At 40.1% G+C, this 22740-nt stretch overlaps 1 protein-coding gene across 1 annotated transcript; it reads left to right on the forward strand.

The window, feature by feature from the left end:
- Positions 1-2721: 2721 nt before the first annotated feature.
- LOC308692043 (uncharacterized protein) lies at positions 2722-14047 on the forward strand (the record flags this gene model as incomplete). Its single annotated transcript, XM_081367726.1, has 2 exons — positions 2722-4370; positions 12225-14047. The coding sequence occupies one exon, from the start codon at positions 2722-2724 to the stop codon at positions 4282-4284; it is 1563 nt and encodes a 520-aa protein (XP_081223852.1). The 3' UTR covers positions 4285-4370; positions 12225-14047.
- Between the last annotated feature and the right edge of the window lie 8693 nt (positions 14048-22740).

The following is a 22740-nucleotide window of genomic DNA, read 5'->3' on the forward strand; positions in this document are numbered from 1 at the left end:
TTTTACTCTTGCCTTGACATCAGAGTCTCTTTCCCAAGTAGCTAAACTCTCCAAGTTGTTATGTAGGGTTTTAGTGGACCATGTGAAGTCTAAGAAAGGCAATAGCTTTCTATGTTCTGACAAAAGACCATCAAATCATGTGCAAACTAGGGGGCCATTATCATCTAGCACCTTCTCTGAAGTGTCAGCTATCCCACTGTATGCTGCAGCTGACTGACAAAATCTTTCAGTGTACTCACTAACAGTTTCATCCTTCTTCTGTACACAACTAGTGATCTTTGACCAGTCCACTTTTAGTCCAACAATGTTCTTTAACCCTTTCAAAACACCTTCTCTCAAATAATCTTTACTGGCATGTTGTAGTTCAGAAGTAACGGCAGACTCAAAACTGTTGAATTCAGATTCAGTTAGAATTTGTGACATCAGCTGTGGGACTTCTGCCAACGACATGTCGTAGAGACGCATTTTGCTGATCAATGCTCTTCTAAATTCAGAAAAATGTGTATGTGCTGAGGGTAAGCTCTGGGATAGTCTCTCTATATCTTTAGGTCCTAGCGCTTTGGCAACAGTTTGTATTTGGACAACAGAAGAGTAGGGAGGAACACTTTCAGTTCCCTCAATTCTCTGAGATCTTCTCCTAGCGCCACATACTGAATCTACAGGCTAATCAGTTAATGATTGGATGGCTACGTCTGTTTCAAAGAAAGCTTGATACATGCACCTTCTTGCAAATGGAATCGTTGATGCTACCACGCCCCCATGTCACGTTCGGTCGGCTTGTCAAGCGGAAAAAAACATGCGTGTTGAAGTGTTGCGAGTCAACCTCCTCTAAAGGGGGCGCCGCACACCGGATGAGAAGCGCAGCACCGCACTGCATCTGACAACTCGAGGTGTCGCACACTGGAGGCGCACTTTCTCAGTTTATGGCCTGCAATATTGTTATGTTTAAGGACATTATGGAATTAAAGGGATAGTTCACTTTAAAATGAAAATTCTGTCATCATATACTCACCCTGAATTTCTTCCTTCTGCTGAACCGAAAGGAAGATATTTAGAAGAATGTCAGTAACCAGACAGTTTCTGGGTCCCATTGACTTCCATAGTATATTTTTTTCCTACTAAGGAAGTCAATGGGACCCAGAAACTGCCTAGTTACTGACATTCTTCTAAATAACTTCCTTTCTGTTCAGCAGAAGAAAGAAATTCGTAAAGGTTTTAAACAACATGAGGGTGAGTATATGATGACAGAATTTTCATTTTAAAGTGAACTATCCCTTTAATTCCATAATGTCCTTAAACATAACAATATTGCAGGCCATAAACTGAGAAAGTGCGCCTCCAGTGTGCGACCCCTTTAAGATCATGTCTGTACTATGTTATTATTGTAGGCTAATCTACAATTAAATGCGTTGCTTAGTCTGCAGTCTGAATTCACTTTATCTTAGAGTGTCCGTTAACTGAATGAATTGAGAATATCACAATCCGACAAATCCGATAACATCAGCAATTTTCATTCAACCAGCTGATTTCTGTAAATGAATGTAAAACTAAATGTAGCCTTTTTATGTAGCCTATATTGCAGCACAGGGTGAAGTCATAATGACGATTTGAGACAAATAAATGTAAATTTAATTTAAAATTATGTAATGACGCTCTGTGGCATGGCAGGATTTTGAACAAGGTCCTGAGTCGTGCCTGGTGTGTGTACACTCATAGAGAATAATGTGTTCGAATTTTAAAGACGTGGCGCTGCGCAACACATAATTTATCTGTTAAAGCCAACAACTGTTTGTTTGTTTTGTTGTGAACTTGAATGTCAACTTCTGTGAAGATGACTGCAGTTACAAAAGAGAAACTAGATGGCAGGTTAAGTTTCTAAATGACTGAAGATATAAGTTATTGTTACATTATGTTCTTAATAAATGTTTTGAATTTGACTTTGTAGTGAGGGAGGCCAGGGAACGAATTATAGATTCATGAGACTAAAGATTGCCCATTAGGTCTACACGAGACAAATTATATGTTTAACCACTACAGAGACGTCAGAGTTAGCGGCAAACGTCAGAACGACTAGCCAAGGAAAGGCTGTTCCAGGCGGGGAACATGAGCGCCCAGTGATCGCCTGGATCTCATAACCTGGATACAATTTTCATAAATCTTTTATAAATAAACCACAAATTTGAGCTTTAAACATCTACATTCTCGCCTTTAAAAACTCTTAAAACTACATTTCGTGACACAATAACAGTAGTATTATATTTCAACTATTAAAAAATGGTGCTTCTAATGTCGTCATTCCCCTTGTAGCACGAGCAAGTGACGATTCTCTGTCAACCAATCAACATTCTGCAGTGAGTCTAGCTCCACCCTTTAGTACCATTCAATACTTTTGACAGTGGAAATGCAAAATGCAATTCCGTACCGTACCGCTCAGTGGAATCGAGGCTTAAATGGAAGTCAATGGTAGAAAAAGTCTAGTGTGACCAGCCTTTAATAAATTTAGAAGTTTAGTAAAAAAAATTAAATAGCAATCTAAAAGTTAGTGCCATAATTATGGCAGTATTCTCTATTCTTTAATGTTAATATTACATTAGGTAATTGTGTCATTGTTCAAATAAAATTGTAGTTCTCACTACAGAAACATGGGATATGTGCCTATAATGTTCAATAACTGAAAGATTTACCAAAAATTACCTTTTTCCCCCTTTTATTGCAGACCTGATGGAAGTGAAGGAGGAGAGTGAAGAATTGGGTGAAGTGGAGGAGGAAAATGCTAAACCTGGGAAAAAACCTTTGAGTCGCTCAAAGACTAAAAAGACATTTTTAAAGAAAAGAGATAAGAAATCTTTCACCTGCACTCAGTGTGGAAAGAGCTTTGTATATAAACGAAGTCTTGTGATTCACATGAGAATCCACACCGGAGAGAAGCCGTTCTCATGCGATCAGTGCGGGAAGAGTTTCCCATACAAACAAAGTCTTGTGATTCACATGAGAATCCACACCGGAGAGAAGCCGTTCTCATGTGATCAGTGCGGGAAGAGTTTCCCATACAAACAAAGTCTTGAGCTTCACATGAGTGTTCATCCTGGAGAGAAGCCACATGCATGCCATCAATGTGAGAAGAGTTTCTTGCGATCATCTCTACTTAAGAAACACATGAAAGTTCATACTGGAGAGAAACCGTTCACATGTGATCAGTGTGGGAAGAGGTTTCCATACAGAGAAGGTCTTAATGTTCACATGAGGAGACACACTGGAGAGAAGCCGTTCACTTGTAATTGCTGTGAAAAGAGATTCTCAAGCAAACGACAACTAGAGGTTCACATGAGAGTTCGTACTGGAGAGAAACTGTTCACATGCACTCAGTGTGGGAAGAGTTTCACACACAGAGAAAATCTTAAAGTTCACATGAGGATCCACACTGGAGAAAGACCGTTCACATGTGATCAATGCGGGAAGAGTTTCAGACAATTGGTACAACTTAAAGGGCACAGGAATATTCACACCGGAGAGAAGCTGTTCACATGTGATCAGTGTGGGAAAACGTTTATTTGGGCATTAGCCCTGAAGAGACACCTGATAGTTCATACGATGGAGAAGCCACATTCGTGTTCTGTATGTGGGAAGAGTTTTTCACAGCTGCCATATTTACATAGACATGAGAAAATTCATTCTGGTGTAAGAGATCATGTGTGCTTTGAGTGTGGGAAGTCTTTTATTTCATTGGCCTATTTAAAACTGCACCAGAGTATTCACACTGGAGAAAAACCTTACAAGTGTTCACTCTGTGATAAGAGATTCAGTCAGTCATCAACTCTGAAAAAACATGTGATGATCCACAGCGGAGAGAAGCCGCACACATGTGATCAGTGTGGAAAGAGTTTCTCTGGCAAAGTTCAACTAAAGCTACACATGAGGATCCACACTGGAGAAAAACCTTACAAGTGTTCACACTGTGACAAGAGATTCAGTCACTCATCATCTCTGAAAAGACATGAGAGGATCCACACTGGAGAAAAACCTTACAAGTGTTCACACTGTGACAAGAGATTCAGTCACTCATCATCTCTGAAAACAAACGAGAGGATCCTCACTGGAGAGAAGCCACACACGTGTGATCGATACGGGATCAGTTTCGCTATTAAACGCAACCTGGATCAACACATTAAGATCCACACTGGAGAGAAACCTTACATTTGTTCACACTGTGACAAGAGATTCAGTCGATCATCATCTCTGAAAACACATGAAAGAACCCACAGCAGAGAAGCCGCACACATGTGATCAGTGTGAGCTTTTAGAACTCACCTGAAGCGACACATGAAGATCCATGCAGTGGAGAAACCACTTAAACACAGTCTGAGATCAAGGTAATTAATAGTAATAATAATAATACATTTTATTTGGCGGACGCCTTTCTAGATACACAAGGACATCTTACATATTTTGGAGGACATAAAAGAAGAAAATACTTTAAAATACATTACATTTCATAGAAATACATTTTACAAATGAGACAAATCTGAAAAATGTGCTAAGATGTCAGAGAGCAGTAAAAAAAGTGTGTCTGGAGGGTTACTATGGCGATGTAGTACTAAGAGGTTTTAAAGATTAAAAGCTTTCTTAAAAAGATAGGTCTTTAACATTTTTTTGGTCCCACTTTATATTAAGTGGCGTTAAGTACTATGTACTTACATCAAAAAATAAGTACAATGTACTTCTTGTGTTCATGTTGTATTGTAAAACACTTTTGCTGCTATTGAGGTGTGATATGGGTAAGGACAGGTGTGGTGCATTGGGTAGGTTTAAGGTGTAAGGGAAGGGTCAACTGTGTAATTACATAAATTAATTACAGCTGTAATTACATGCAGGATTTTTTTTAAATGTAACTACAATGTAAAAACATGTAGTTACACAATAAGTACATTGTATCAAATGATTAATTTCAATGTAAGTACATGTAAGTACATAGTACTTAAAGCCACTTTATATAAAGTGGGACCTTTTTTTTTTTAAATGAAATGACTGTGTCTGCCTGTCGAATGTGGGAGGGGAGGGCATTCCAAAGTCTTGGTGCAACGCAACTGAAGGCCCTGGCCCCCATGGTGGAGAGGTGGAATGTGGGGGTGACAAGGTGGCCAGTCGAGGAAGAACGGAGGGAGTGTGCAGGGACATAACCTGATAGGAGGATTGTGACTGGGTGCAAGATTATGGAGTGCTTTGTAGGTGATGACGAGGGTCTTAAATTCAATACGGAAGTGCACAGGGAGCCAGTGTAGAATGATAAGGATAGGTGTGATGTGTTCTGAAGTTCTAGTACCTGTGAGGATTCGAGCAGCAGAGTTCTGAACAAGTTGGAGTCTAACAAGCTTAGAAGGGAGTTCCGGTGAGAAGGGAGTTGCAGTAATCCAGATGTGACAAGGGCTTTAATTAGTGTTTCAGTGCTGGATTGTGACAATGAAGGTCTAAGCCTGGAGATACTGCAGAGGTAAAAGAACGAGGTCCGGGTAATTGCTTTAATCTGGGATTTGAATGAAAGGGAACTGTCCAGAATGACACCAAGGCTTTTGACTTGAGTTGACAAGGGGACCGAGAGCTCATCTATGGTAATATTGAGGTTATGCTGTTTTGAAAGAGTAGATTTGGAGCCGGTGAGTAGGACTTCTGTCTTATTGCCATTAAGTTTCAAAAAGTTTGTGATCATCCAGGTTTGAATGTCTTCAAGACAGTTGCTGAGTGAGGTGGGAGCAGGGCTCAACAACAAAAAAAAAAAATCCCCACTGGCCCCCGGGGCCAGTAGATCAGAGTTTTGCTGGCCCCTTCTATATTTTTACTGGCCCTGAAATAAATAAAAGGTAAAGCACTTTTCTATTAATCTGTATTTATTGTATACATTAGGATTGATCAATACAGTAAAGGGAGTACATGAATTAAGAGAGAGCCTCTGGAGACATGCAAAAATAACCAAATTTTCATTGTAACTATGAATGGTTATTGCAGTATATATTATTTTTCCAGCGATGAACATAGGCTCACCAACACAGAGAGAATGTTGTTTTCACAGGGATCCATTTTACTAAGAGATTCCACTTTTCCTCTTTTCTTCCCCTTAGCTCCTCCCTTTTCTCCCTCAGCGGTCCATTTTATTCACTGGAAACTCCTTCTGTCTGCCTCCATTTGTCTTATCCAATGATATGCAAGTGATTGTCATATATGACAAAGAAAAGCATCCGAAAAAAGTGAGCTTTTAATATAAACTATTTAAAAACTGTAGCAAACAAGGACAAACTCTGAAAGAAGAATGCCCACATCAGGAACCAGGACAGGTCAGGGTAGAAAGAAAACCCTAACCCTAACCTCCAACACAGTGTGACATCTTCATGGGCCCCTCCCTTTCTCTCCCTCAGCAGTCCATTTTATTCACTGGAAACTCCTTCTGTCCGCCTCCATGAGCCACCTCTTCACTATTGGCATGGGGTTGAAGTGCTCCAAGTTGGGACCCTCCAAGCTAATGAAGAGCAAGCTCTTCAACATTTCAACACTCAAGCTGTATAAATAAATACATTAATAAATACATCAATAACATTTATCAAAATATAATTGGACATCAAAAAAACAAATCATTTATTAGAATATAATTGGACATCACAAAAATAAAACAAAACAACAAAAATTAAACAAAATCTAAGAACTTTATTTGGTGCCTTCCTCTTTCGCTGGGCAAGGCAAAGTTTCAGTGACCTCCTTTCTGCATTTTTTTTTCTTTCTTTTGCCCTGGGAGCTAGTGGTTGGGCAGGGTCAGCTCCATCAGGGGCATCTTCCTAATGCCATCGCTTCATGGCACTGAAGTCCCTCTCGACAACAAAAATTAAACAAAATCTAAGAACTTTTTCAGTGCCTTCCTCTTTCACTGTGCAAGGCAAAGTTTCAGTGACCTCCTTTCTGCATTATTTTTTCTTTCTTTTGCCCTGGGAGCTAGTGGTAGGGCAGGGTCATCTCCATCAGGGGCATCTTCCTAATGCCATCGCTTCATGGCACTGAAGTCCCTCTCGACAACAAAAATTAAACAAAATCTAAGAACTTTTTCGGTGCCTTCCTCTTTCGCTGGGCAAGGCAAAGTTTCAGTGACCTCCTTTCTGCATTTTGATGGTCAGCAACCCAATCGTGAGGATCCACCAGTTTTGCTGCAGCCTGCAGCACCCGATGAGTCTCAACCCCCTTGAATCGGGACTGTAGCCTGGCAATCACACTGCGCAGGAGCATCCGCTTCACACTGGAGAAAAAAATAATAATAAATAATTATAATGTCTCAGATTTGAACACCTTAAAAATAAATTGTCATCCTTCTTGTTTAAATATATACTTGGAAAACTCTTCTTTGCTGTCCCTGAACCTCAACAGCTCAACATTTTGATAAGTTCCATTCTTGGTTTCAGCTAGGAAGCCCTCCACACAATTTCCTGCCTCTATCTCCATGGCTGTCAGCCTCAACCATGCTGATCTGGTTGATGTAAACAACCAAATAAGAATTCATGTTGACCGAGATTTGAGCCTCAAGAATGAAAACATGACTCAACTCAGGTACACTACACTGCAACTTAATTTGAAAATAAACTGATCAAACAAATTATATTTAATAGAAACTTGCCAACTCAAGACTTCTATGACGTCTTGGACCAGCATGATGAAGAGAAAGTGTTGAAAATCTTTGACCATGGACCATTTTGTCCCCATAACACATGGTTTACCAAGCCACACACACACACACACTCCCCACATTTCAACATGCAGACACACCATTTAACCCCCTGAGGTCGGCTGTCGCGTCGGCGCGATAGGCTCGTTTTTTTCCGTATGAGTGCAAAAAAAATATATAAATTTTTATCTTATATGCTTGTGTTATACATCAATCGATCCTGTTTAGTGTGTTTTTTTTTTGTGTATGCTCATAATAAAAACAAAGTGTTGTGCTTTTTGCCAAATAAAGAAAAATAAACATGATGCGAGTTCTGCCTACTCTCCGTCAGTGAAGTCAATTCTGAAACGCGTCCGAAAATGAACTGTAACTCAGCGAATACTCAGTCAAACAGGCATACAGTCACACAGGCATGAAGCTTGAATTTTCTTCTTTTAAATGAAGTAATTTTTATAAAAAACAAATATTCACAGTTTATGTAATATGTATGCAAAGAGAGAGATGTCAGTCGTTCTCATCTCAGCTAATTAAGTTTTAATGTGCTCCGCCCACGGAGAGCGCGCGCTATTCAAACGCAAATGTGAGGCGATCCAAACAAACCTGTGAAACGCCCACATCAGCTGGATAACACACACCGCGAGTTCACTTTCAGACTTATGTACTTTACGATGCTGTGAGGAATACTACTATCTTGATAATAATCCTGCAAAAATTTACCTCAGAAGTTCTGGAAGTATCATTTCGAGGAGCAAACGGATCCCGCTGAGGAATTAGGTCAGTTCTGTTTGCTTTGTTCTAATCTTAATGAAGGAACGCACAGATGCGCGCTGTTGTGGAGCTACAACAGCTGGCAAAAATACTGTTTAAATATGAATTGCGTTTCTGTGTATGAATGAATGAACGAACGAACGCACAGATGCGTGCTGTTGTGGAGCTACTACAGCTGGCAAAAATACTGTTTAAATAATATGAATCGCGTTTGAATGAATGAACGCACAGATGCGCGCTGTTGTGGAGCTACTACAGCTGGCAAAAATACTGTTTGAATAATATGAATCGCGTTTGAATGAATGAACGCAAAGATGCGCGCTGTTGTGGAGCTACTACAGCTGGCAAAAATACTGTTTAAATATGAATTGCGTTTCTGTGTATGAATGAATGAACGAACGAACGCACAGATGCGTGCTGTTGTGGAGCTACTACAGCTGGCAAAAATACTGTTTAAATAATATGAATCGCGTTTGAATGAATGAACGCACAGATGCGCTGTTGTGGAGCTACTACAGCTGGCAAAAATACTGTTTAAATAATATGAATCGCGTTTGAATGAATGAACGCAAAGATGCGTGCTGTTGTGGAGCTACTACAGCTGGCAAAAATACTGTTTAAATATGAATTGCGTTTCTGTGAATGAATGAACGAACGAACGCACAGATGCGCGCTGTTGTGGAGCTACTACAGCTGGCAAAAATACTGTTTTAATATGAATCGCGAATACAAAGAAAGATTACACTGGAAATATTGTTACAATTTTAAATGTTGTTGTAATTGTATAACCTTAATTGTATAATAAAAAAAAAAATAAAAAAAAAAAAATATATATATATATAAGGATAGATGTAAACAAAATCTTAAAAGGTCATTATAAGCCTTCTCTTTAAATAATTTTATTATGCTTTATTAGTGACACATTTGGGAAGAGAATATATTCCAAATCTGAAAATACAGTATGAGAACAATTAACTGCACAATTACTAGAAACGTTAACCTTGGATATTGTACAATTTGCAAGCAAAATTTGTGGAAAAAAACAACAAACCAGTTATATATTGTCCTTGCATTTTTGTGGCTCATTCACACACCTGAATGAAAGGCTCATTATGTATGCAGCCTCATTATGCGGGCCCCATTGACTCCACAGGTGTGAATCACGCCCCCTCGCATATGGCCTTTCCAAACAAAAAGTGTTTTACAAGATTTAAATCAATTTATTGTGTTATGTGAATGATTAGGCAGGATGATTTTCACATAATTTTGAAGAAAAAATTCTAGGCAACATCATCCATTAGTCAAAAGTCTTATTTACATATATTTAGAATGTGTTTTATGGCCTTATTTCAGAAACTTTAGTTTTTTGTTTTTGAAAAAAACATGCATAAACATTATTCTATCAAAAATACAAACATGTACATGCAAGTTGTTCACATATTATGGTAGCCCTGTTTGTGCTAAATAGAGTGAATTTACACCTTTGCCATTAATATGTTTATAAGCAACTGAAAAAAGCACAAATGTCAGGGCATGTCAGAACATCTCAAGGACCCCAAAAACCCCTCAGACCCCAGAGGGTTAACACTCGTCTCACACTCACACCCTGCAGGTGGCTTGGATACTAACACCTCAGGAATTCAGATGAGAAGTATGAAAACATCCTGCTGACCTCATCAGAAGCAGAACACAAGCAGGAGCAAGGGTGTTAGACTGCTTGGCTCGTCCAATCATTTCAGCACTTGCTGATCTGTTTGATGTAAACAACCAAATAAGAATTCATGTTGACCGAGATTGATTAAGTATGATGAGCTAGGAAACAGGAATGTATTACTAGCCCTTGCTTCCACTGTGTTTTCCATCTGGGCAAGCAATACTGGGTAGTTTTTCAACAAGACCCTGAGTGCCCTCTCCATGTGTGGGAGCCACCTTGTCCCTCCCAAGTTGGTCATCTTCCAGACCTTTTGGTTGAACACATCTGCCAGATCTTTTAACTCTCTCCACACTTTTGGAGAGTGATGATACTGTTTATGCAGCCCCTTCAGTATGTATCCCCAGTCGAGGTCAACAGCTGCCCACCTCCACTGTAAACAGCATTATAAAACTCCTCGGTGGCAAGGCACCGGGGGTGGATGAGATCCGCCCTGAGTACCTCAAGTCTCTGGATGTTGTGGGGCTGTCTTGGCTGACACGCCTCTGCAACATCGCGTGGCGGTCGGGGACAGTACCTTTGGACTGGCAGACCGGGGTGGTGGTCCCTCTTTTCAAGAAGGGGGATCGGAGGGTGTGCTCCAACTATAGGGGGATCACACTTCTCAGCCTCCCTGGGAAAGTCTACGCCAGGGTACTGGAGAGGAGAATCCGGCCGATAGTAGAACCTCGGATTCAGGAGGAACAGTGTGGTTTTCGTCCCGGTCGTGGAACACTGGATCAGCTCTATACCCTCTACAGGGTGCTGGAGGGTTCATGGGAGTTTGCCCAACCAATCCACATGTGCTTTGTGGATTTGGAGAAGGCATTCGACTGTGTCCCTCGCGGCGGCCTGTGGAGGGTGCTCCGGGAGTATGGGGTCCGGGGCCCTTTGCTAAGGGCTATCCAGTCCCTGTACGACCGGAGCAGGAGCTTTGTTTGTATTGCCAGCAGTAAGTCAGACTTGTTCCCGGTGCGTGTTGGACTCCAGCAGGGCTGCCCTTTGTCACCGGTTCTGTTCATAATTTTTATGGACAGAATTTCTAGGCGCAGCCAGGGGCCGGAGGGGGTCAGGTTTGGGGACCACACGATTTCATCTCTGCTCTTTGCGGATGATGTGGTCGTGTTGGCCTCATCAAACCAGGACCTCCAGCATGCACTGGGACGGTTTGCAGCCGAGTGTGAAGCGGCCGGGATGAGAATCAGCACCTCCAAATCCGAGGCCATGGTCCTCAGTCGGAAAAGGGTGGCTTGCCCGCTTCAGGTTGGTGGAGAGTTCCTGCCTCAAGTGGAGGAGTTCAAGTATCTCGGGGTCTTGTTCACGAGTGAGGGAAGGATGGAACGGGAGATTGACAGACGGATCGGTGCAGCTTCTGCAGTAATGCGGTCGCTGTACCGGTCTGTCGTGGTGAAGAAGGAGCTGAGCCGCAAGGCGAAGCTCTCGATTTACCGGTCAATCTACGTTCCTACTCTCACCTATGGTCATGAGCTTTGGGTCGTGACCGAAAGGACAAGATCCCGGATACAAGCGGCCGAAATGAGCTTTCTCCGCAGGGTGGCTGGGCGCTCCCTTAGAGATAGGGTGAGAAGCTCGGTCACTCGGGAGGAGCTCAGAGTAGAGCCGCTGCTCCTCCACATCGAGATGGGTCAGTTGAGGTGGCTCGGGCATCTTTTCCGGATGCCTCCTGGACGCCTTCCTGGGAAGGCGTTCCGGGCATGTCCCACCGGGAGGAGACCCCTGGGAAGACCTAGGACACGCTGGAGAGACTATGTCTCCCGGCTGGCCTGGGAACGCCTCGGTGTCCCCCCGGAAGAGCTGGAGGAAGTGTTGAGGGAGAGGGAAGTCTGGGCATCCCTGCTTAGACTGCTGCCCCCGCGACCCGGCCCCGGATAGGCGGTAGAAGATGGATGGATGGATGGATGATAATTATACAAATTGGCTTAAGTAGTACATAACATGTTGGGTTTATGTAGGACATGATTTTCTCAGTTTACTATACAGAATTTGCTGAAGGCTGGCTTTTTACTTCCTTGTTACTTGCCTTTCTCATTATTTCTTGGTCTTTCATAGCATCCATGGCAGCCAACTCCAGGCCATGGCTTAGGCACTGGATATTTATCAGGTGGGGAACTTCAGCACGAAGAAGTGTGACAACACCCCCAATCCTCCCAACCATCACAGCAGCTCCATCAGTACCCAAGCCCACTACCTTATCCATCCACTGGGATATGTCTGCCTTATCCAATGCTGTAGACTGAGAAATACTTGTTATTGATGTAACGTTACTCAACAAGTGAGAAAACAGCAAGCAACACAAACAGATTCAATAGCCAGGGCTTACCATCGCTCATTGCAGCAAAATGACCAGGCGCTGTGGCGTGTTGGAGCTCCTCTACACCAATAAAGATGTTCTTTGGATGTCCACAGCTCAATATACGGACAAAAAAACTTCCAGGTCTCTGCCACTCATGTCAGTAGATGAGTCTGACAGAACACTTAAAAAATTTGCTGCTTTAATTTCTGCAACACAGCCCTCCCACAGCTCTCTATACATAACATCGACAAACCTAAAAATAAACAAAAAAAAGTTAGGACAATTACAATATTAGGGTTATTTAAGTTATACATCTATTATCTCTATTCATCTATTTTTTTTGTATTCGGGGTCCGGGGCACTTGGAAAGTAGAAAACAAATCACTATTTCTGCACCACTAACAAAGCTAAAAATAGTACAACACTTCAACGGTAGCATAATGAGGGTCCCTACATGTTAACCGAAGCATTGAGAACTTTGTAAGAGTATAGACAAAAGTTAGAAAATATTGTTTAGAAAGACTAGCTATACTGTTCACGTATACGGGCAGTCGCCATCTTGGGCCGCTACTTAATATGCTAGCTAATCAGCGGTTCGCGCTAGCTTGTTTCAAGCTACAAGCACATTTGATTAACTAGCATGAAAACATATACATGTTATACATAGCTAGCTAATGTGGCTTGGTTGCTAGCTGTGACACCCAAACTCACTCATGACACATGTCAAGCAGTCGCACTTTGGATCTATCATTTATGAGCAAAGTTACGGTGATATATTAGCTAGCTAGCTGAGTAACTTACCTTCGACATGCTACATCGGTGAGGTACTGAGAGCCAACGTCTTCACCACTGATCGAGGGTTTTTGATTAGGGAGGACCTTTCAGCATACGGTGCAACCCTTCATATCCCACACTTCACAAAATGCAAGAAACAGCTCTCTGGTCATGAAGTTGACACTTGAGAATGTCAAATGTGAGAATACACGTGGAAAGAGTCATTGGTTGATGGAAGAAATTCAACATTTTAACATCTGTAATTCAACTTACTCAGGTAGACATTCTGGATGGTATGGTAATAGTGTGAGGGGCATTAACAAATCTTTGAAAAAGTGTAGTGCCTAAAAGATAGACAAACTAACAAGCAAGCCAATCATTCATAATGTGAAAAAGCAGTAACCGAGATGGCACACACATGGTATATTTTCATTGTGGGTTAACTTTGGGATGGTTTTCTCTATGCATGATTTATTTTAATTGCTTTTGATTAACTTTGAATATTTAAATGAAATGAGTCCTGCATTGACATTTTACCGGACATCTTAAGTTCTAACATTTCATGTTTCATGAATATACTAAAAATATATTTTTGTAATATTTTTTATACTCACTTGTTTCTGTTCTCATTGTCACATTGCTGTAGTTGAACGCACTAGTCAGTCTTTGAATATTGTTTTACTGTCAATACAAGTCAGCTGTGTATGTAATGGGTGTGACACCATTAAACAATACTTTATTTCGAGTATTGAATGTTTTTTTTTTCTTTAACAATGAATTTAATTAAAATATTTAAATTGTACACAAATCAATGTTTCAGTTTTTAGTAACCATTTTGCCAAACAAGCAACATTTAGGGAGGGAATGTGATAAGTATATTGGACATTCTCTTGCTATTAAGTATTTTGTTTTTAAAAATATAATCTCTCAACCAAAATTCTTAGATGTTAGGAACAACATCTACTGGTTGTACAACCATACACTGTAGAGCAAATATACACAGATAAGATGATCACTAATCTAAAGTTGCAGATTGTAAAGGAACAACGTGTAAATATGTATATATATATATATATATATTTTTTTTTTATATTATGTCCATGTGGAGCTATATTACCCTTTAGGTGTTACACAGTTTGCAAAGCCACTTAGAAGACCTTCTTTTGATCTGAACTCACTTGTAATGGAAATGACTTTTGCACTTACCACAGTGAATCATCTTGCCATAATCTGGATTGTTGCAGTGTGGACAGTACAGTGTGTGTTCATCTACAATGCTGGGATCCATGCTCCAGGTCAACAGCTCTGGCAGAAGATGGTCAAGGAAGAGTTGTTCAGCCTTAGGCATGGCTTTCAGCAGCAAGTCTGCATCTCTCACAATACGATTAATAACCATGACCTGTTGGTCCAAACTATAAAGTCATTGTAGTGGACATCACACACAAAAATCTGCTGCTGGACCTGATAGTATTACGGGTGGTCCCTCTTCAGCTGCCCAGTTGTGTCAAGGCAGAACTGGGGTTCTTCATTGCAGCTGGTCAGGCCCTCTCTGTATTTATATGGGCATTTAATCTCCAGTGTTCCCCTCCCACAACATGAGCAGCTTACAATCCCATCAGGTGATGCACCAATATGTAAGTGGTCTGGGCGAACAACAAGACCAGAGAGTCTAGCAAAGAAATTAGTGTGACCTTTACTCATTTCTTCTATGTAGCATTTTCTTGCTGTATCCTCCATTTGTCTCCCCCAGCGTACGGCTGGTACTTGTAGATCCTCTGTCTTGTAATGCATGATGTTTTTAATATCATTGTAGGCTCTCCAGCTGTACACAAGTGGTGCAAGTTTGTGCTTGTTATTCTGCCGTCTCTGTGTGTGTGCCAGGCCCTGCATTTTGATTGCTCCCTGGTAGTAAACTCGAGAGCTTCACACTGATCTGAAGCTTCTTTCTAAGTCTCTGAAACATCTCAAGACTCTTCTCCTTTAGAACATGTGGTGGTAGGCCCCTCAACGGTTTATCATAAACAGCTGTAAGTGGCTATGGTAGGTTTGTTTCAGTGTCCGATTCAGATGCAGAATCTGTGTCACTAAGGTCCACGCTGGTGAAAATAGCTGCATTAGGTGCAAGGTCTCTTAGATCCCTTAGATCAGGGGTGCCCAACCCTGCTCCTGCCAATCGACTGTCCTGCAACCAACCCTAATCAAACAGTCGATTGGCAGGAGCAGGGTTGGGCACCCCTGCCTTCGACTGACAATCTGTGCGTTCTGGAAAAGTCATAATGGGTCAGTAATGGGTGGGGAGACAGTGAGAGAGAGAAGATTGTACAATCAGGTCTCCGTTAATCCATTTACATGCACAAGCAACAGGATTTACTGTCATTGAATACATAAACCTCTCTTACAGTACTTTTACAGTACTTACAACTCCTTTCAAATCTGGGCAGTTTTTCACAACAGATTTGAATTCTGAATAATCCAACTTATGGATGCCAGCCTTTGCAAAGTCCAGTAGGCGATGATGCACCGAGCAGTAGGCCTACAGCGAACAAGATAGCCTGTTACGTAGATGCAGTCATAGCCGGCTTGCCCATGTCACAGTCAAAGTTGAGCCTGATCTAAGCAGCGAGTGAAAGAGATGAACAGTTACAACTAGTAAGTTCATAAAACAGGGATGGCCAGTAAAAGATGAACTGTCAATAAGTGAAGGACTGATAATTCTGGGCAGACGCATTTGTATTCCAAGTGAAATGAGACAGGACATCCTTGAGCGCATCCACGAAGGCCATCTAGGGTTGACAAAATGCAGAGAACGTGCAAATTCATCCGTATGGTGGCCTGGTATATCATCGGATATAAATAACAAAATTGACTTGTGTATGTTCTGTCGTGAAAACAGGAAAACACAAAGAAAAGAGCCACTGAAGTCAACCCCGCTACCTGACAGACCGTGGCAGCGCGTGGCTATAGACATTTGTGAGAACAAAGGCCAGATGTAGAGGTTGACCAATATGAGATTTTTCAGGCCGATGCCGATCTTTTGAAATCCGGGTCGGCCGATGGCCGATAAATGCTGCCGATTTATTTTGGCCGGTATTTGGCCGATTATGTGCTTGTTTTTAACCCCCTGAGGTCGGCTGTCGCGCCGGCGCGATAGGCTCGTTTTTTTCCGTATGAGTGCAAAAAAATAATAAAAAAATATTAATTTTTATCTTATATGCTTGTGTTATACATCAATCGATCCTTTTTAGTGTGTATTTGTTTTGTGTATGCTCATAATAAAAACAAAGTGTTGTGCTTTTTGCCAAATAAAGAAAAATAAACATGATGCGAGTTCTGCCTACTCTCCGTCAGTGAAGTCAATTCTGAAACGCGTCCGAAAATGAACTGTAACTCAGCGAATACTCAGTCAAACAGGCATTCAGTCAAACAGGCATACAGTCACACAGGCATGAAGCTTGAATTTTCTTCTTTTAAATGAAGTAATTTTTATAAAAAACAAATATTCACAGTTTATGTAATATGTATGCAAAGAGAGAGATGTCAGTCGTTCTCATCTCAGCTAATTAAGTTTTAATGTGCTCCGCCCACGGAGAGCGCGCGCTATTCAAACGCAAATGTGAGGCGATCCAAACAAACCTGTGAAACGCCCACATCAGCTGGATAACACACACCGCGAGTTCACTTTCAGATTTATGTACTTTACGATGCTGTGAGGAATACTACTATCTTGATAATAATCCTGCAAAAATTTACCTCAGAAGTTCTGGAAGTATCATTTCAAGGAGCAAACGGATCCCGCTGAGGAATTAGGTCAGTTCTGTTTGCTTTGTTCTAATCTGAATGAATGAACGCAAAGATGCGTGCTGTTGTGGAGCTACTACAAATGGCAAAAATACTGTTTAAATCTGAATTGCGTTTCTGTGTATGAATGAATGAACGAACGAACGCACAGATGCGTGCTGTTGTGGAGCTACTACAGCTGGCAAAAATACTGTTAAAATAATATGAATCGCGTTTGAATGAATGAACGCACAGATGCGTGCTGTTGTGGAGCTACTACAGCTGGCAAAAATACTGTTTAAATAATATGAATCGCGTTTGAATGAATGAACGCAAAGATGCGTGCTGTTGTGGAGCTACTACAGCTGGCAAAAATACTGTTTAAATATGAATTGCGTTTCTGTGTATGAATGAATGAACGAACGAACGCACAGATGCGCGCTGTTGTGGAGCTACTACAGCTGGCAAAATACTGTTTTAATATGAATCGCGAATACAAAGAAAGATTACACTGGAAATATTGTTACAATTTTAAATGTTGTTGTAATTGTATAACCTTAATTGTATAAAAAAATAATAATAATAATAATATATTGTAACGGAAAGCAGATGATCAGGTCTGCCTTTTTGTTGATTAATCAAATCTAATCAACAAACAAAAGGTACTGATTAACCCCTCAAAACAAAACAACAGTGTTAGCAGATGCTCGGTCAGGTCCCCTGAGTTAATCTCATCAACTCAAGAAGATATTCACACTGAAAAGGAAGGACAAAGTTCGCCACGCGGTTCCACGTGTGCACGACTCTGCATACACACACAAAACACAGACTCCTTATCATGCCCGACCACTTGTGGTCAAAATTACCTTTTTAAAATGTTTAAAATGTATTTCTTGCTGTGCTTATGATCCTTATACCCGAAATACGATATCTATAAGCTTTATTGATATGTAATCAGTTTAATAGGCATGTAATCACGAGAAATCCTGTTTCTTTGTGTTGTTGACTAACAGAATTGTCATTCGCGGTATTGTTTTGTTCAGAAGAACACAACGGTGTTGAATATTTAGCACAGAATATTAGAGGATGCATTATTTGATTAATACCAGTTTTATAAATGTTTATGAACGAAGTTTATTCCGCCAGCATTAGTTAGAAGAGGCGTGTACCTTTCCAAATGAAAGGACATGACCACAATACGTCCTCCCAGGCGATTGGGTCACGCACGCAAGGGGGCGTGACTTGAGCTCCTTCAAAACACAGCGGGCTCTCTCACCTCTCTCTCTCTCACCTCGCTCTCATCCTTCCTCCTCTTCTACCGGCCCGACGCTTCCCCGAGGAACATCCCGGAAGGCCTCGGACAAACACATGTTCGAGTCGTAGCAGCCGTTCTTTTGCAACTAAGTTATATTTGCCTCTTCCTTCACGGAAGATGAAGACGAACTTTCTCGGTAACGTTACATTTCAGTGAGCCTTTTCAAGCTTCCCGCGACACCGGAAGACGCAGTCGAAACAGGACCTCGTCCGCGCTTTCAGCATCAACCAAACAGAGAACAGACTTGCAAGTATATTTATCTGATTAAAGCTGCTTTCCTGGGGTCCGGCATTTAGGTTTCTGTATGTAACAATTACTAGTTTTTCCCTTCTCTCTATTGCTCTCTTTCTTTCTTTCATTTTATTCTTATCACGTATGTTATTATTGTTTAAATGTTTGTTTGTGTTTATTGTTTGCATTTTTACGTACGTTTCTATTCGTAGCTCATATAATCTTTAGTCACATTTATTAAAATCCATTTATACTTTTCACTGTCTCTGTGTTTGAAAACCCACCATTCTAAAGTAAATGAAACAAAAGATCTTAAGCTACAAGCTCGATATTAGACTACATTCAGTAGATTTAATTAATAAACTCAGAAGGTTTGATGTCCGTGGCCAGGAGATCAAACTTTCTTGGAGTTTGTAAAGAGATAACCCTTCTTAACTGTGATAATCTCACCGTTATTCGCTGGACGAATAACGATTAGATCAGTTACAGAACCAGTTAATCTCTATAATTGATAAAATAAATGTATATGACCATGAGTCATAATTATTAATATTTCCAAAATTCCCTATATTCTTGAGCTAATTCAAATTTACCCAAAGTCGTATTCGCTACAATATATATAAGGATAGATGTAAACAAAATCTTAAAAGGTCATTATAAGCCTTCTCTTTAAATAATTTTATTATGCTTTATTAGTGACACATTTGGGAAGAGAATATATTCCAAATCTGAAAATACAGTATGAGAACAATTAACTGCACAATTACTAGAAATGTTTACCTTGGATATTGTACAATTTGCAAGCAAAATTTGTGGAAAAAAACAACAAACCAGTTATATATTGTCCTTGCATTTTTGTGGCTCATTCACACACCTGACTGAAAGGCTCATTACGTATGCAGCCTCATTATGCGGGCCCCATTGACTCCACAGGTGTGAATCACGCCCACCCGCATATGGCCTTTCCAAACAAAAAGTGTTTTACAAGATTTAAATCAATGTATTGTGTTATGTGAATGATTAGGCAGGATGATTTTCACATAATTTTGAAGAAAAAATTCTAGGCAACGTCATCCATTAGTCAAAAGTCTTATTTACATATATTTAGAATGTGTTTTATGGCCTTATTTCAGAAACTTTAGTTTTTTTGTTTTTGAAAAAAACATGCATAAACATTATTCTATCAAAAATACAAACATGTACATGCAAGTTGTTCACATATTATGGTAGCCCTGTTTGTGCTAAATAGAGTGAATTTACACCTTTGCCATTAATATGTTTATAAGCAACTGAAAAAAGCACAAATGTCAGGGCATGTCAGAACATCTCAAGGACCCCAAAAACCCCTCAGACCCCAGAGGGTTAACATCTATTTGAAAGATAAAATGTAACACAAATAATTACTTAAAATGTAAGTTGCAGGTTAACCACCACAGCCTATTAATATGTAAATTAAAGTGCTCTATATGTATATATTTAATTATTTCTGTCTTAAAATGCGTTAAAATAACATTTATTGGGGTTTCTTCAAAGGTAGCGTGTTTTTTCAGTTACTGGGTGATGACGTCACAAGAGGAACTCGCAACCCATACTCTGCTAGATTCCTACTGTATTATGGCTATTTGGAGAACGACTGAGGATGTGGGAAACCATCAAATTCTTTATGGACCACAGCCCTACAATTTTTAACCGGTCAGGCGTGAGAGAGGGGAGCCATCATGGCACTCAAAGAGTTATTAATGCTTGGTGTGAGGAGAATGAGTGGAGGGTTGGCCAGGTGAGTAACGTTAGCTACGTTAGAGCTAGTCTAGCCTGGTGCAAACTTAACCCGGATAATATAACGGAACAAGCAAGTCTTTTCAAAATATTGCTGTCATGTAGAATAGCAAGGAGGGACGACTTAAGACATTATTTACTTACAGTAAGTCAGTCCAAATCAGAGCTGTAACGTTAGAGATGCACACACTGCACAGGCATCAATCGCTAGTCTCATCGACGCCTCAAACGTCATGTAATACACTTCCTCAATCCACGCGTTATCAATTTCTCACAATTTAATTAGCGATGTTTATTGTCAGAAAGAAAAAGAGAGATCGATGTCCCCATCACTGTGTTTGTGTGGGCTATCAGCAGTGGAGAGTATGTGCTGCCGTGAGGTGAACGCGTTTTGGAGTTTAGTGGAACAGCTCGACCCGCGACCGGCTGATCTGACGTGCCTGAACCCATTTGTTTTGCGAATAGCTTATTCTCATTTCAGGCAGGATCACGGTCCCCTTGAAGTCAGCACACACGAGTATGTTTACAATGGAGTTATTTTATCCATAATTTTTTTTATCAAATAAAACATACAACCAACTTTTCTGAAGTTATGTAAGGCGAATATAGCTGCTAGCGTACGGTAACTCTACTAGTGAGTTCCTCTTATGACGTCACGCCCCATCTAGTGGAAGGGAGCGGGAGCGGTTAAAACCACTGTTAAAAGTGCCAACTTTTCATATTATATCAGCATTTTGGTATAAAAAAACAATGGTGTGCGGTTCTTATCTTTATGTTTAATAAACACATTGCATTATCTTCGTGAAAAATTTAACCTGCAACTTACACTTTAAGATAGACAAGATTTCTCAACAAAAACATTTATTGAACACTTGACCAATCTGCACTTGTACAAAAGACAAAAAGACCTTGAGATACGTTTGGTAATTGTACCTGATGAATTGAAAATTAATTTGCTACATTTCAGATTAACCCTCAGACGGTCTTCGTTTCGGAGTCACATCACAAAAATGAAACTTCCTCCATCCCAGTAAAACCAATGCAATTTATTTTTGTTCTATAATATTTATTCTTTTTAATTTTGTATTTTGAGATCATTTTATTGAATTTATTAATATTTATGCAATATTTATGGTCTATTTTTGCCATTGAAATTAATAAAAAAAAATATATAAATATATTTATTTTTTTATTTTTTATTTATGCAGTATTTTAGTTTAATATAGAGTCTAGGCCTTCAAAAAAATTTTTTTGAAGCAGATTAGCACCATCTGGTGAGAGTATGGAGAGAAAGCGTAGGAGCATGGTGTAACCACTAGATGGCATCTACAGTTCTCTATGGAGAGGCATGTGAATTCCCCAGCTGTTTATGGACACATTTACTTTTTTTTTTTGTACAGAATTTGTAACAAAAAATGCAATTCATTCAATTATAACACTTTATGTAAAATAATTTTTTTATTTTTTTATTTTTTTCATTTTTTTCATTTTTTTTTTTTCAATTTCCCATTCATTTTCTATGGGGGTCATTTTTGACCGAAGACCACAAGTGTGACTTTTTTTTTTTCGACCACTTAGCATGCTCGAATCATGACCCCAATTTTTTTTGTGTGTGCACATACCTAATGCCATACAAGTCACCAAGTTTCGTAACATTCCAATGAAGCTGTGATTTTTAAAAATTCAAAACAGATTTTTTGTAATCAAAATTTATTGGTGTTTATGTGTATAAAAGTGTGTGTGTATGTGTGTGTGTGTGTGTGGGTGGGTGTGTCTTTTTTGTACTCTTGATGTTGTAGAGTGTCACCCCTTTACAGCAGTGTACTTTTTTTTAGGATTGGGGGGCGATTTGTAGATTGTACACACAAAAATTCGGAGAATTTTTTTTTGTGTCAATTTCCCATTCATTTCCTATGGGTCGGTCATTTTTGACCGAAGACCAAAATCGTCACTATTTTTTGTACGACCACTTAGCATGCTCGGATCATGACCTCAATTTTTTTTTGTATTCACATACCTAATGCCATAAAAGTCACCAAGTTTCATAACATTCTGATGAAGCTCTGATTTTTAGAAATTCAAAACAGAAAATTTATCGGTCAGAAATGACCGAGGACCGTCTGATTTGTTTTCCTTAAAATTTTAATGAACAGTAACTTAAACACTTTGCAGTTTTAATGATGTCTTGTATAAACAAAATGACGGAGTATGTTTTTATGTTTCCACTGTTCGATCGCATCCGCGCCTCACACACACACACACACACACACACGTCCAACCGAGGGTCGTCGGCACAAAAAAAAAAAGTCAATATGAGCAATATGAACAGCCAACAGCAGGGGCACTAATACGATCACTTATATGCAACGTGTAAAAAACAACAACTGAGGAAAAAGAGT

Source organism: Scardinius erythrophthalmus, assembly GCF_964197995.2.
Source record: "Scardinius erythrophthalmus genome assembly, chromosome: 1".
Classification (NCBI taxonomy): Eukaryota; Metazoa; Chordata; class Actinopteri; order Cypriniformes; family Leuciscidae; genus Scardinius; species Scardinius erythrophthalmus.